Source organism: Paralichthys olivaceus, chromosome 1 (assembly GCF_024713975.1).
Source record: "Paralichthys olivaceus isolate ysfri-2021 chromosome 1, ASM2471397v2, whole genome shotgun sequence".
In the NCBI taxonomy this organism is placed as follows: Eukaryota; Metazoa; Chordata; class Actinopteri; order Pleuronectiformes; family Paralichthyidae; genus Paralichthys; species Paralichthys olivaceus.
The window spans coordinates 11629194-11642578 of NC_091093.1; the positions used below are offsets into that span (position 1 = coordinate 11629194).

General features: G+C 40.3%; 1 protein-coding gene across 6 annotated transcripts in view; it reads left to right on the forward strand.

Annotated features, from left to right (window-relative positions):
* The window catches only part of myo5aa (myosin VAa), a 49919-nt gene that overhangs the window by 18807 nt on the left and 17727 nt on the right, over positions 1–13385 (forward strand). For all 6 annotated transcript variants that reach the window (XM_069528774.1, XM_069528769.1, XM_069528787.1 and 3 more), the window contains exons 6-20: positions 1100–1243; positions 2862–2943; positions 4591–4698; positions 5359–5465; positions 5904–6169; positions 6459–6540; positions 6645–6785; positions 7339–7464; positions 8947–9030; positions 11604–11759; positions 12014–12111; positions 12370–12456; positions 12612–12720; positions 12848–13059; positions 13168–13324. In XM_069528774.1, coding sequence (XP_069384875.1) covers positions 1100–1243; positions 2862–2943; positions 4591–4698; positions 5359–5465; positions 5904–6169; positions 6459–6540; positions 6645–6785; positions 7339–7464; positions 8947–9030; positions 11604–11759; positions 12014–12111; positions 12370–12456; positions 12612–12720; positions 12848–13059; positions 13168–13324 — 1959 coding nt within the window. The remainder of the gene's footprint in view (positions 1–1099; positions 1244–2861; positions 2944–4590; positions 4699–5358; positions 5466–5903; positions 6170–6458; positions 6541–6644; positions 6786–7338; positions 7465–8946; positions 9031–11603; positions 11760–12013; positions 12112–12369; positions 12457–12611; positions 12721–12847; positions 13060–13167; positions 13325–13385) is intronic.

The following is a 13385-nucleotide window of genomic DNA, read 5'->3' on the forward strand; positions in this document are numbered from 1 at the left end:
AATTCTTAGTGGGTTCATTGATCAGCCCGGTATAAATAACTCAGGCTGCTGACTGCAAATGATTTGTGTGCAGACGTTTTGTACAGTAGCTCAGCAGGAAACGTCTGTCAACATATAATGGATGCAGCTTTTGTGTATGCTTGTGGAGATGGATGGAGATCCATTAAGACATACTAGTGCTTTGTCCAGTGCTGACCAGCCACAAATAAACTGCAGTCTACTACAGGTTGTAACAACAGACTGAAAAATTGTTATGTGTTTTAGAATATGGTGAATATAAATTTAAAATATCTGTCACTGCATATATCCTACAGTTTAACATTTGGGTAAAGAAGAGTACTTTTGTAATTTTTGATGAGAATTAAATGAGAAAATTGATACTCTTTACAAGTTACAGGAAACAGGAAGAAACAGTGATAATCTTGTTTGTTTAATCCAGACAAAAACAGAAATACAATAACCACACATTGTGGTTTTAGGGGCTTAATGTGGCTTTCGCTGGGATCAGTGACAACACTTCTGGACAAGAAAAGGTCTGGATTTTGTTCCTTCAGACCGAGGCAGGCTGTTAAATTGAGCTAACTAGTTAGGCTGCCAGCAATAGTTCCAAATTTAACTTACAGAGAGTGTGTGGTATGAATCTACTGATATAAAAAGAAAGTGAGGGTTGTAGGGGACTGTAGGGGACTGCAGCCAATCCCAGGTGACATTAGATAAGAGGAGGTCACCAGCAAAGGGCAGAGCCGACGTATACAGACAAACAACCATTCACAGTCACATTCACACCTACCAGCAATTTAGAATCTCCGATTATCCCTGTGTGTTTTTGGGACTGAGGGATGAAGCTGGAGTACACAGATAAAAGCCACACAGACATGGGGTTCAACTGTTGCTTCAATTATTAAAAGCCATATTATCTCTAAAAGATATAATTGTTTCCTCCTTGTACATTTTGCTTCACTTCAGCTTTCATAACACAGGTAAAATTGCCTTTCACTCTACTGCTGAGGTCTTCTGCGACAGCTGGAACTAGTTTCTGCTCAGTAGAGTTCAAATAAAATTGCTTTTAAATAAAATGTATTTTTCCTCTGTCACTCAGGCCATTGGAAATGCAAAGACCACCAGAAATGACAACAGCAGTCGTTTTGGCAAATACATCGAGATCGGCTTCGACCACCGCTACCGTATCATCGGTGCCAACATGAGAACGTATCTGCTGGAGAAATCTCGAGTGATCTTTCAGGTGAACGCACGAACGCACTTCTGGGTTTGCATGAACACACATACACATGACTTTGTTTGGATGTGACTTAATTCCCTCCACTCATTACGGTCTATTACAACTGCCTCAGGCATCATAGACGAATGAACAAATTTAACCTTTGCACACGCCTACATTTTATTCTGAACTCAACATAACACAATATACTGTATTTAAATAGCCCTTACCTATATTTAGCTGTCTGGTTTTCAAAGCTGTCGTAAGTCACAGTAGCGTTGTTGTGTTCTTCTGTCACATTACCTGGATTCCTTATAGCAAGTTTCCTTCCTGCCAAAGTGTCCTTGTGTGTGTGTTCCTGAACATGTTAATGTTGCTGGTTTTTGGCACTATAAATATAGTGCTATAAATATAGCACTACACCAGTGTAAACTGAAAGGTCACTCAGTGGAGTGTAAACCTCCATCAAGGCCCAAGGTTCTCTTTATTTCAATCTGTTGGATCAGGATTTTGATTCTGCACCAAATTGCACATATTCATTAATATCAGTCCCCTTTAATATATGTGTGATTTCTTTCATTGAAATCGATGAATTATTACTTGGGAAATTGAGGAAATTTAAAAAATAAACTGCTTAACCTAGCAACACAAACACAACTGCAAAGAAATGCATGATTGTGATGAAAAATGGAATAGTATAGAATTGTGACATCATCTGAAGTATGAAACCTTTGGTAAGATGCTGGACAAGAGATTATTCTGTTCTCCTAGTTGACCTTTTGCAACACTACATGTCACCAGATGTAGATAAACAATACCTAAAATTTGCGATCTTGTGAATTAACTTTTCAGTGATTTGCATCAGTTTACTTTACAAATCCTGCTTCTCTCTATTTCTATTCCGTGCAGATATGTTTATGTTTGCTCACTAGTGGAGAGAGAAGGGCAGAGTCAAGGAAACATTTTTTTTTCTGTTCTACGAATGCACGCACACACAAACACAATCTATTGTCATTGACAACGCTGTTGAGGAACGAGGAAGTTGTGGTAGAGATTTGCTTTCTTTCCTCCTCACATTTTTCACATGCTTGGCTCCAGTACCACCCTTTTTACAGGTGTGTGTGTGTGTGTTTGCATTCTGTGTTTGGGTGTAGTAGCACCAATGTAGGACGCAGGTAAAAGACTTCAAATCTTAATGGAGTCAACGTTTTGTTCCCAGCTTCACAGCACATTTATAGCACACCCTTTTAATATTTTTTTAATTTTCACAGATGTTGCTAAAATTTTATTGGCCAGTTTTAGCCATATACAATATGATCAGTCAGGTGGAGAGCAGGTGGGTCACATGTTCTTAGTCTGTCGTGGGAAATACGAGTTTGGTAAAATAAACATGTAGACTTCATGCCTGGCTGTTGGCATGCCCTTGAGCAAAGCATTAAATTGCCAATCGCCAACTTCAGTGGAGCTTCTAGGTGTTAAACTGTCAAACTTTGTAATTGTAAAGCAGATGATGAAGTTTACTTTCACTGCATGAATGTGGGTGGAAAAAGAGACAAAGGCTTGTGATTAGCACCAAATATGTGAAGGACTGATCAGTAACATCCATGTGATATATTCAATTCAAGTTCATTCTTTATTCCAGGCGGATGAGGAGAGGAATTATCACGTCTTCTATCAGCTCTGTGCATCTTCACATCTGCCTGAGTTCAAGACTCTGAGGCTGAGTAAGTCTCTGCACACACACACACACACACACACGCAAACATACATAGAGAACCATTAAACATTAACCATTAACGTTAAGAGTGAATTCACACTACAATCATTACAAAAACAGTGGCATGAAATCTTTTCAGTTTTTTTGCATCAGAGATAAAAATATCATTATTATATGTTTATTGTTATTTAATATAATGTTTTTCAGAACTTGTGAATTAGGCTGCAGCTGTCATGAGTGATCCAGGCCTGTAAAGTTTCTTTCAGTTGCTGCATGGGGAAAAAAACTATAATTATAACGTCTAATCTGAATGAATGTTTAGTTTAACAAGGTTTCCAAAATAGACTCAAAATCAACTGAAATACAAAATAAAAGCACATACCTCCACCAAGGCCCAACAGTCCCTTTATGAAACAATATTTAAATTCAGTTCCAGATTTTTTTTTCATTAGGATGAATCATTATCTGAGATATCAACAAAAACTGAAAAATACCAATGTAAAAAAAATCCACCTGATCTGGATTAGCACAAGAAGATGAATTGGTTCTTCCCAAATATCGTATCATTCCACCAAATGTCATGATAATCCGTAGTTTATACATAATCCTCCAGACAAAAAATGCAGACGAAAACATAAACTCCCTGGTGAAGGAAATAATGAAATCTATAATATGTGAGTTGGACTTTTGGTTGCCTTTACAAATTGAACGTGACGCTGACCTTAACAAAGCCAGTCATCAATTCTGGGTGACATTCATCAGACTGAAACCAGCAATTTACAAAAGGTTAGTGCAGTAATGAAATACAAATAAACAAGCCAAAGTAAAAGTAAGACAAGTTGAGAATAAGAATATGAAGATGTTTTTCTTTTCTTCAGTGAAGGCATGATGGTTCTTCACAGCAGGAAAACTGCCAGACGCTGAAGATCCATCATCCCACTGATGGGCTCAGCCAAGCAAAAACAATTAAAGTTGAATTGCTGTTGTTTCTGGATTTATGTATCTCACTTTGAGCCACATTTAAACTGCATCAGCAGCTGGAAAGGAGCCTGCTGAGGGCCCAAGAAAGAGGAGGTATAAACCCCTCCCACCCTCCTCAACTCTGAGTAAAAAATCTTCAGTCACCACATCGAGGGGTCGGAAACCCTCTGCCACGTATCAGATCACTAAAGACGCAGCGAACTCATTGACTTTGTGGTTGAACAAGCTCTCATTCAGAGAGCGCTCCCCATGTGGACCTGCACCTGCTCAGCTCAAGTCATGAGACACACACACACACACACACACACACACACACACACACACACACACACACACACACACAGATGCTGTCTTTTCCTCTCCTGTGGACTTCCTGTCTCAGTAAATGGAGTGGTTGTCACAGCCATGTCAGTGCCTCTTGTTGCCAGGCAACGGGTCATGCCTTAATTCAGAGTAAAGTGTATCTAAAGAAACGGTTAATCTGGTTTTTACATGGGAAGTGTTAATTTTACCTGTGTGTGTGTGTGTGTGTGTGTGTGTGTGTGTGTGTGTGTGTGTCAGACAGTATGAAAATTGTCTCCTTTCTGAATTCTTTCGTCTGTGACAATTTGATATCTCAGACATGATGGTGATATTTCTTAAATGTATTTACTTTCTCTGTCTTTCCATTCAGGCAGTGCAAACAACTTCCTGTACACAAGGCAGGGCCGCAGCCCCGTCATCTACGGTGTTGATGACACCAAGGAGCTTTGCACTACTCGCAATGCCTTCACGCTGCTCGGTAACAAACACATCACACTGCTCTATGTGCTAGAATTTGTAACCCAAGAGTCTAATCATGTACGTACATATAAGCACCAGGAAAGAAACTTTAGGGTTGAAAGGGAGACTCTTTTTTCAACCCTGAGGGGCAGTTTGACTTTCAGTAATAGTTAACACCAATGCACACATTACACACAATAAATAAGGCAAAATGATAAATACTGAACAAAGATATATAGACATACAGTTACATTTGAAATTGCAATGAAATGTAGAAAAACTTAAAGACTGTTGTCCTTGTTAAAATGTGTTGGTAAGAGCCTGTTGACTTGCAGCTTGTTTAAAAATCCACCAGCTGATGGGACGAATGATAAGTATCAGTTAGATTTGGAGGTAGGTGCAGCTCTATGTAGGAGCCATCACTCTGGGTGAAGAGTGTGTTTGCATTTGCCCTTCAAGTGTCTCTAACTTCATAATGTGGCCAGGGTTGTTTAAGTTATTGATGAAGGTGGTTATCCAGAGTTTTGCATGTTCTTGTTAGAAACACAGGTTACAAAACCATCAGATAACTTCAAGGATTTTCAGAAGCGATCTGTCAACATTAAATCCCCTCAACCTCCTCATCTCTAAGTGTCAGTGTAACCTGAGTGTCTGTCTGTGTCTGTGTGTTTGTCTGCAGGTATCAATGAGTCCTATCAGATGGGCTTGTTCCAGGTTTTGGCTGCGATTCTTCATCTTGGAAACGTAGAAATAAAGGACAGAGATTCAGACAGCAGCCTCATTGCTGTGAGGATAACATTTATTATTCAGTACTAACTGTCACTCTGACATGTGTAAACCAATTGTATAATATTTGGAATAATTTATGAACATTTCCAGCTATGGTGAAATTGAATTTTCGTTTTGGACGTGGAATGAGTCTTTACTTGAAGACTTGTCCTCTTGCCTTTTCTGTTCTCGTGCTCACAGTCACATTTTTGTTCAGTTTAGTACAAAAGTTCATTTGACTTAGCTGACCTCTGTGACTCATGTCAACAAGGAGTGTTGCTTTCATTTCCAGTCTATTTCTTCTAGTTCTGCCTTAAACAGAACTCAGTTGAAACATCTACATGCTGATTTTTTACATTTCCACTCATGGCATGAGATAATCCACCTTTTCTTAGCTGCCTCTTGCTGAATTTCTCCTGTTAAATACTTAAATATCTTCTTCTTCTTCTTCTTCAGCCCAACAATAACCACCTGACAGCGTTCTGTGAGCTGGTGGGCGTGACCTACCAGGACATGTCTCAGTGGCTGTGCCATAGGAAGCTGAAGACGGCCACCGAGACGTATATCAAACCCCTCCCTCGTCTGCAGGCCACCAACGCCCGTGACGCACTGTCCAAACATATCTACGCCAAGCTCTTCAACTGGATTGTAGAGCACGTCAACAAGGCTCTGATCACTAATGTCAAACAACACTCCTTCATCGGCGTCCTCGACATCTATGGGTATGTCAGTATCCTCTTTGTCAGTCTGGGATTAGTTTCTGAAGAATAATGAACTAAGACATTATCATGTACTCTATGGTTAAATACAGTAGTAGGTCAATTTCACTGTCACTGTACATTTCACAGTCTGTCCCACCAAATAAAGTCAATCATTGAACAGGATTTTAATAAATATGTTAAGGCCAACAGGGACAATTTGCCCAAATAATTGATACATTTGATGTAATACCTGACGTTACCTCGTAAAAGGTTTGATCGGCTGGTTTCATCTTCTCTTCTTCCTCACAAGGTTTGAGACATTTGAGATCAACAGCTTTGAGCAGTTCTGTATCAACTACGCTAATGAGAAACTCCAGCAACAATTCAACATGGTGAGCAGTGTGTGTTTATTCTGTTGGACTGCACATTATTGTGAAATATTAGATTCTGTTTATTAAATGCAGGTATGTGTGTGTGTGCGTGTGTTTGTGCACAGCACGTGTTCAAGCTGGAGCAGGAAGAGTACATGAAGGAGCAGATCCCCTGGACTTTGATCGACTTCTACGACAATCAGCCCTGCATCAACCTCATAGAAGCCAAGATGGGAATCCTGGACCTGTTGGACGAGGAGTGCAAAGTACTTTTGATATAGTCGACTGAATTATATATATTAATATAAGAGCGTTGCTGCTGTAACATCAAAGTTGCTTTTTATTTGATTGCAATTTACTTTTTTTTCGTCGTCTTATTTTTTACCTAGTTGTTACTTGGTAATAAGTAATTGATCGTATTTAAGTATAACATAGTCTAGTTTATTTTCAGCTCACTGTGTGTAAAATATCAAGGTTAATGTTGTCACACACTCGTCAGCGCATGGTGTCAAGTGCAGATTCATATCTGTTCCATCTACACACTCAAATAACTAACAGTCTTAACTAATCTCTGTGTGGCTCATAACCACCACAAGGTCATTTTATAGACTGTTGACATTTGAGGTGGGCCACATTTCTGACAGTATTGTAGTGGAATGCACTCACAGGCAAAGAAATGCAAAGAAAAATGTGTTAAAAAGAATAGTAGCAACACTCATACGAAGTCATGAAATATAACAACCCTACATAGACAACACTCTATATTGTTGTTAAAATGTACATTTTGATTGCTCTGTGTTTTCTCTCTTTGTTTGTCAGATGCCTCGAGGTTCAGACGATACCTGGGCTCAGAAACTGTACAACACCCATCTGAAAACCTGCTCCCTGTTTGAGAAGCCACGCATGTCCAACCGCGCCTTCATCATCCAGCATTTCGCTGACAAGGTGGGACTGACCAACGCTGCGTTCGATCCATGTGTGCAAAGTGTTAATCATAGACTGACAGTGATACAACTGATAAAAAACAAAAGACAAATTAAATGATAACATGGCGGCACTACTCTTTCTTTACAACCTGATCTATTGCTCTATTTTCATTGTGTCAGCTAAACACAACCCATCTTTTGTCCTGTATTCAGTCCACTTAGCCCTGTGTTTTCATGGGTCCCTGTTTTAGATACTGAGTCAGACACTGAGTCATATCTTTCATTCGTTTGGTATTTTAGACTTTTATTCTGGTTTTATTTAGCTTGGAATGTGATGGTTTGGCTGGTGCGGGTTTGAAAGATTAGTGCTTTGTGTTACATTTTGCCTTTCGAGCTGCACAGATAATATTTCCGGACTGACTGGCTGCAACGGCTGCTGCAGTGCTGGTGTGAGATATTTTTAGGAATAGCTGCAGGATAGATGACTGGTTTTACTGTCATCACTGTTTTCATACAGAAGGGCATTTTTTCATCTGTATGCTGATATAATTCAGTTTAATGTAATAGATTTCATATATTCTAATATAGGTTTGACAACGTGTTATGTCTCATGTCTATTTTTAGATCTTCACTGTAAAGATACTCATAAACAGTCAAGGATTACTGTCGGCTCTCTCAGGAGGTCTCCTGATATTAAAATGGGATCCAATGAAAAGATTTCTTCAATTCAATTTTATTTGTATAGTGCCAAATCATAATATACATTATCTCAAGGCACTTTACATAGTAAGGCTGAGACCTTAAACAATGCAGAGAAACCCAACAGTTCCCACAATGAGCAGCACTTTGACAACTGTGGCGATAAGAAATAAATAAGTGGAAGAAACCTCCAGAACCAGAATCAATGTGGGCGGACATCTACCTCGTCCGGTTGGAGTGAGTGGAGCAAAATGGGGAAGAGAGGAGAGGTGGGTGACAGAGAGGGGAGAGAAGAATGTAGCTCTGTCAGACTGGTTGTTATAATGAGATGAATAAGTGATCATTATAGATGATGTTATTAATCATAGCATGTTTCTGACCACATGGTTTTAATGATTTATCTTTGTGATTAAAATAAACCTGCATCGAGAGGTTTAGCTGTATCTAACCTCCCCCTACAGACCTCATTGTCTTTGTCTAGAAAACTGTCACATCAGTGAAAACATTGTTACCTTTGCCGAGGAGATCATGTTTTCATCTAGGTTTGTTTATCTTTCAGTTTGTTAGCAGCATTACACAAAAACCATCGCACACCAAACTGGGGTCAGGAAAAAAAGTGAAAAATGTGAAATAGGGTGTTATTTAATTTTTGCAATTTATGGCAGATCCAAATAAAATTACAGATCTAGTGACTTTAAATGTAGTGTAGGGACTGTTGGGCCTTGTATGCACTCTACTGAGTGCAATTCTAGTGTAAAGATAAGTTTTTAATGCACTCGGTCAAATCATTGTTGTCGAGCAGGTGGAGTACCAGTGCGATGGTTTCCTGGAGAAGAACAAGGACACTGTGAATGAAGAGCAGATCAAGGTGCTGAAGGCCAGCAAGGTGAGGTGCACAGACACATCTACTCTACATTACATTGTATTAGTGAAGAGCAGGTCCTGACGAGGTAGAAGAAATACAAGTTCTGTAAAAGATGAGTGATTATTTCCATTGCTTCACAAGAAGCCTTAAACTGTGGCACCTGGTCGCAAAATCAGAACATTTCCCAATATTATTGACTGAAGGCTTAGGGAAGCAGCGCCCTCCGCTGGTCAATTGGAGATTGTGTTGAATTCTGCAGGGAAAATGAGTGCTCGTTTTCATTGAGGTTTATGTTTACAGATATCAGAGAAAAGTGAACACACTCACACAAAAGCACAAATTGTGTCAATGGGCTAAAAATGAACCATAGAGCACAACACAATACTTAATCTTATGCTCTTTCACATGACGTGAAAAGCTCATTATATTCTATACTTTAACTTAAATACACTTTAGATAGACTAGAGAGGATCCAGTCTCTCTATACATTTCTGTGCATACATGTCGGATCACATCTGAATCAACATCAGCGTGCGTGTGTGTCTTAGTCTTTGGTAAAAACCCGTAGAGGTCAAAAAGGGCCTAATCCTTTTAAATCGGTGATGTTTTGGCTTCACACACACACACACACACACACACACACACACACACACACACACACACACACACACACATTAAGTGTGTTCATTCAAAATACTCAGTGACCTTCGTCTGTTTTTTTATAGACTTCAACACGAGCAGAGCTGGGTAAGGGCTGAGATACTGTCTGCTCTAACCTCTAACACAACCCCTTAACACACACACACACACACACACACACAGGAACACAAACCTGTATTCTGATTGTCGCCATGGAGATCAGTGGGACAATTGCAATTAAATGGTAATTTCCTCTTGCATGTGGAAATCATGATTTTTGGGTTGTTTTTGTGATTAGATGAACATAATATCTCACAATGGAAAAAGGTCTGAAGGGTAACACACCTACTTCCTGATGTCATCATGTGTTGTCAGAATGCAACGCTGTTCTATTTCCCAGCACCGACCTGCATCAGCTCTCCACAGAGGCCGTAGTTCTGCAGTACTCTGACTCATTCTCTGTCTGTATGAAGCATCCAGGTTAAACCCTGATACTCTCCACCGTTGACCTCCATTTTGACAGCGTGCAATAGCTCCACATACACTTGGATCTGCGAGATGAACACAAGAGTATCGCATCAATGCAGATCTCCGTCTGCCAGTCTAACCAATACGCCACATTGTACAGTAGAATGTATTATTAGTACAAGTATTATTATTTCAAACCATGCAAAATTATCTGGGAACCTGGACTAAATCACAGCAGAAGAAATATCAGCCTCTCTTGTGCAGCCATGTTTCAATCAAAGGCTTTGAATTCAGTGGAAATACACCTCAAAGTGTTTTGAGTTGGATCTGATCAAAACTCATCATCTCATCATGCACTTCCCATCAGTTGCTTGGTTTTACTACCATTTCAGTTTGTGTATTCTGGCCTGTGATGGGATTGTAATGATTTTGAACTTTTGGTTTTTGGTTTTTTTAACCTCTTTCTTTTATTGTCATTGTGTTTGTGTTGTCACTGTGTCTCCATATGTTGTCCATATATGTTTGGTTCTGTCCTCATCATGACAACCCTTCCCTGCCAGCAGAAGGTAAACAGAGGCGTTCTTATAACGCTGGGCCGCCTGTAGCTCTTCCTTCAGCTCCTTTTTTTTCCTCGTCTCTTTTCTGGCACTGAGTTGAATCTCTCCTAACATCACTGAGGGGATTTAAGTTGTGCGTGTTTGTGTTTTTGACCTTTGTCTACTGCATGGGTGACACTAAAGGCACTCTGGGAGGAGAAAAGGGGATTGGATATAAAAGAAACGGACAAAGGAAGGAGGGAATTTTCATGTTTTCAGAGCGATGCTGAGAGAGAGCAGCACGTGAAGCCTTTGTGGCTCTGGCTGTCCGGCTTAATGAAAGTGGGGAGAGAAGCAGCATGACGGCGCTCGGAGCACAGTGGGAGGACCTGAACCTGCACATAACACAGCATCCTCCTCATATAACCAGTGTTATATGGAACATGACTGACATGCTTTACTAAAGGCCATACATTCTACATAATAATATTTGTGTCATAACTTCATGGTGAAATGAAACCATGCAGTCATATATGGCAACATTACACTGTCATATATGAGAAAACATAACCTTTATCATTTTTATTGGCTTCTTATAACATAACAAGTGTCTGTGAATGAGTTTAACCAACGCTAATCAAGTGACATCAGCTGATTTCATTGTGAAAATGTTGACGAATGATCTCATATTGTGTTAACACATTATAACTAGATGTGTCTGTTGAGTTTTATAAATTGAAGTAAATCATCAATATGCTCTGCTTTGTCTGTACGGGCCACACAGTAACTAAGAAAAGCCCAAATGAACAAAAAGGCTGTCAGAAATCTGATTTTGAGTTATGTGTGATCAGCAGTAGTTGCCCTGAAGCATATTTTAAATGCATAGTGCCTACAGTGTATAATGCTGCCCTCAGCTGTTCTGTTTCTGACTTTTTTTGCCGCTATTCCCAGTTTGACCTGCTGGTGGAGCTGTTTCAGGACGAGGAGAAGGCAACCAGTCCCACTGGTCAGGTCCCTGGGACGGGAGGCCGCACCCGCCTCAGCATCAAACCTAACAAGAGTCGGGAGACGAGCAGCAAGGAGCACAAGAAGACTGTCGGCTGCCAGGTCGATCATCTCTCCACTGTTTTGTTATTTAAATTGATGCTGTTGTGTAGTGCACATGTCTGCTCACAGTGTAGAGACAGTGGGGTTCTTACATCCGTCACCATGTTTACTTTTGGACCCCACTGTATTAATAGATCATAGACGTTATATCTAAATTTATTTTGGTAAATCAAGTTCTAATCCAGACCTGATTTCATATTGATGCTGATGATGTTGTTTGTGATGATGATGGTGGTGGTGGTCCTCTCTTGTAGTTTCGTAACTCTCTGCAAATGCTGATGGAGACTTTGAATGCAACCACTCCACATTACGTCCGCTGCATCAAACCCAATGACTTCAAACTGGCCTTCACGTAAGTCTCCTATCTTTTTTAGGATTCTACATCCCTTTTAATCTAAAAAGTAAAGACACAATCCGCAGGTTAATTGTTATACTGTAGCAGCATAATGTGATTACTGTCATCATTGATTTCAATTGCATTTGTGATACACTGCTAAAATTACATATTTCCTCAAACATTGTTTGTTCAAACATTCTGCTCATTATGAGTCACCATAATCTCAGTTGTAGTTAACAGAGGCCATATTGTCTGATTATTTGCTGTCGACAGGTTTGATCCTAAACGTGCGGTGCAGCAGCTCAGAGCCTGTGGTGTCCTGGAAACCATCCGCATCTCTGCTGCAGGTTTCCCATCTAGGTACTGGCTCTGTGCATCCCAGAACACTGCTGAAGTTTCTCAGAGCCGCCATTATGTTTATGTATATTCAGTATAAACAAAATGTAGCTGTTTTCCTTAGACAACATCAACCAGCAAAGTTATTTTCCTCAGTCTAATTTGTGTGTGTGTCACAGATGGACGTACCAGGAGTTCTTCAGTCGTTACAGAGTGCTGATGAAGCAGAAGGACGTGCTTCCAGATAAAAAACTGACCTGCAGAAATGTTCTGGAGAAACTAGTGCAGGTTAGACTGTCTGGGTTTCACTTTCTTCATTAAATACAATTTCAGAATTATTATTGGTTGTGTTGTTGCTTCTCTTTTAATCCATCGAACCTCTGTCTAAACCCCTGATCTCTGCTTATTCCCTCAGGACCAAGATAAATACCAGTTTGGTAAGACCAAGATCTTCTTCAGGGCCGGCCAGGTTGCATATCTTGAGAAGTTGAGGGCAGACAAGTTGCGTGTTGCCTGCATCCGCATCCAGAAAACCATCCGCTGCTGGCTGGCACGCAAGAAGTACTTGCGCCAGCGCAGTGCTGCAATCACCATCCAGAGGTTCACTAGAGGATACCAGGCACGCTGGTGAGTGTACAGACATGTGACTCCCCTTTGACTGATTTTAGAAAAAGGCAAACATTTTAAGAAGTTTTCATGTGTTGATTATGACTTGCAATTTTCGGCTCTTCTCAGCCTGGCCAAGTTCATGCGTCGCACTAATGCCGCCACCACCATCCAGAAGTACCAGAGGATGTGCGTGGAGAGGAAACGCTACAGGCAGAAGCAGGCTGCTGCACTGGCCATGCAGACGATCCTCAGAGGTTATATGGCCAGGCTGAAGTACCAGGGGGTAAGACACTTATCACGCTTATCGCTACAAAAGGTAGCCCCAAAGAATCTGCTGTAATGTC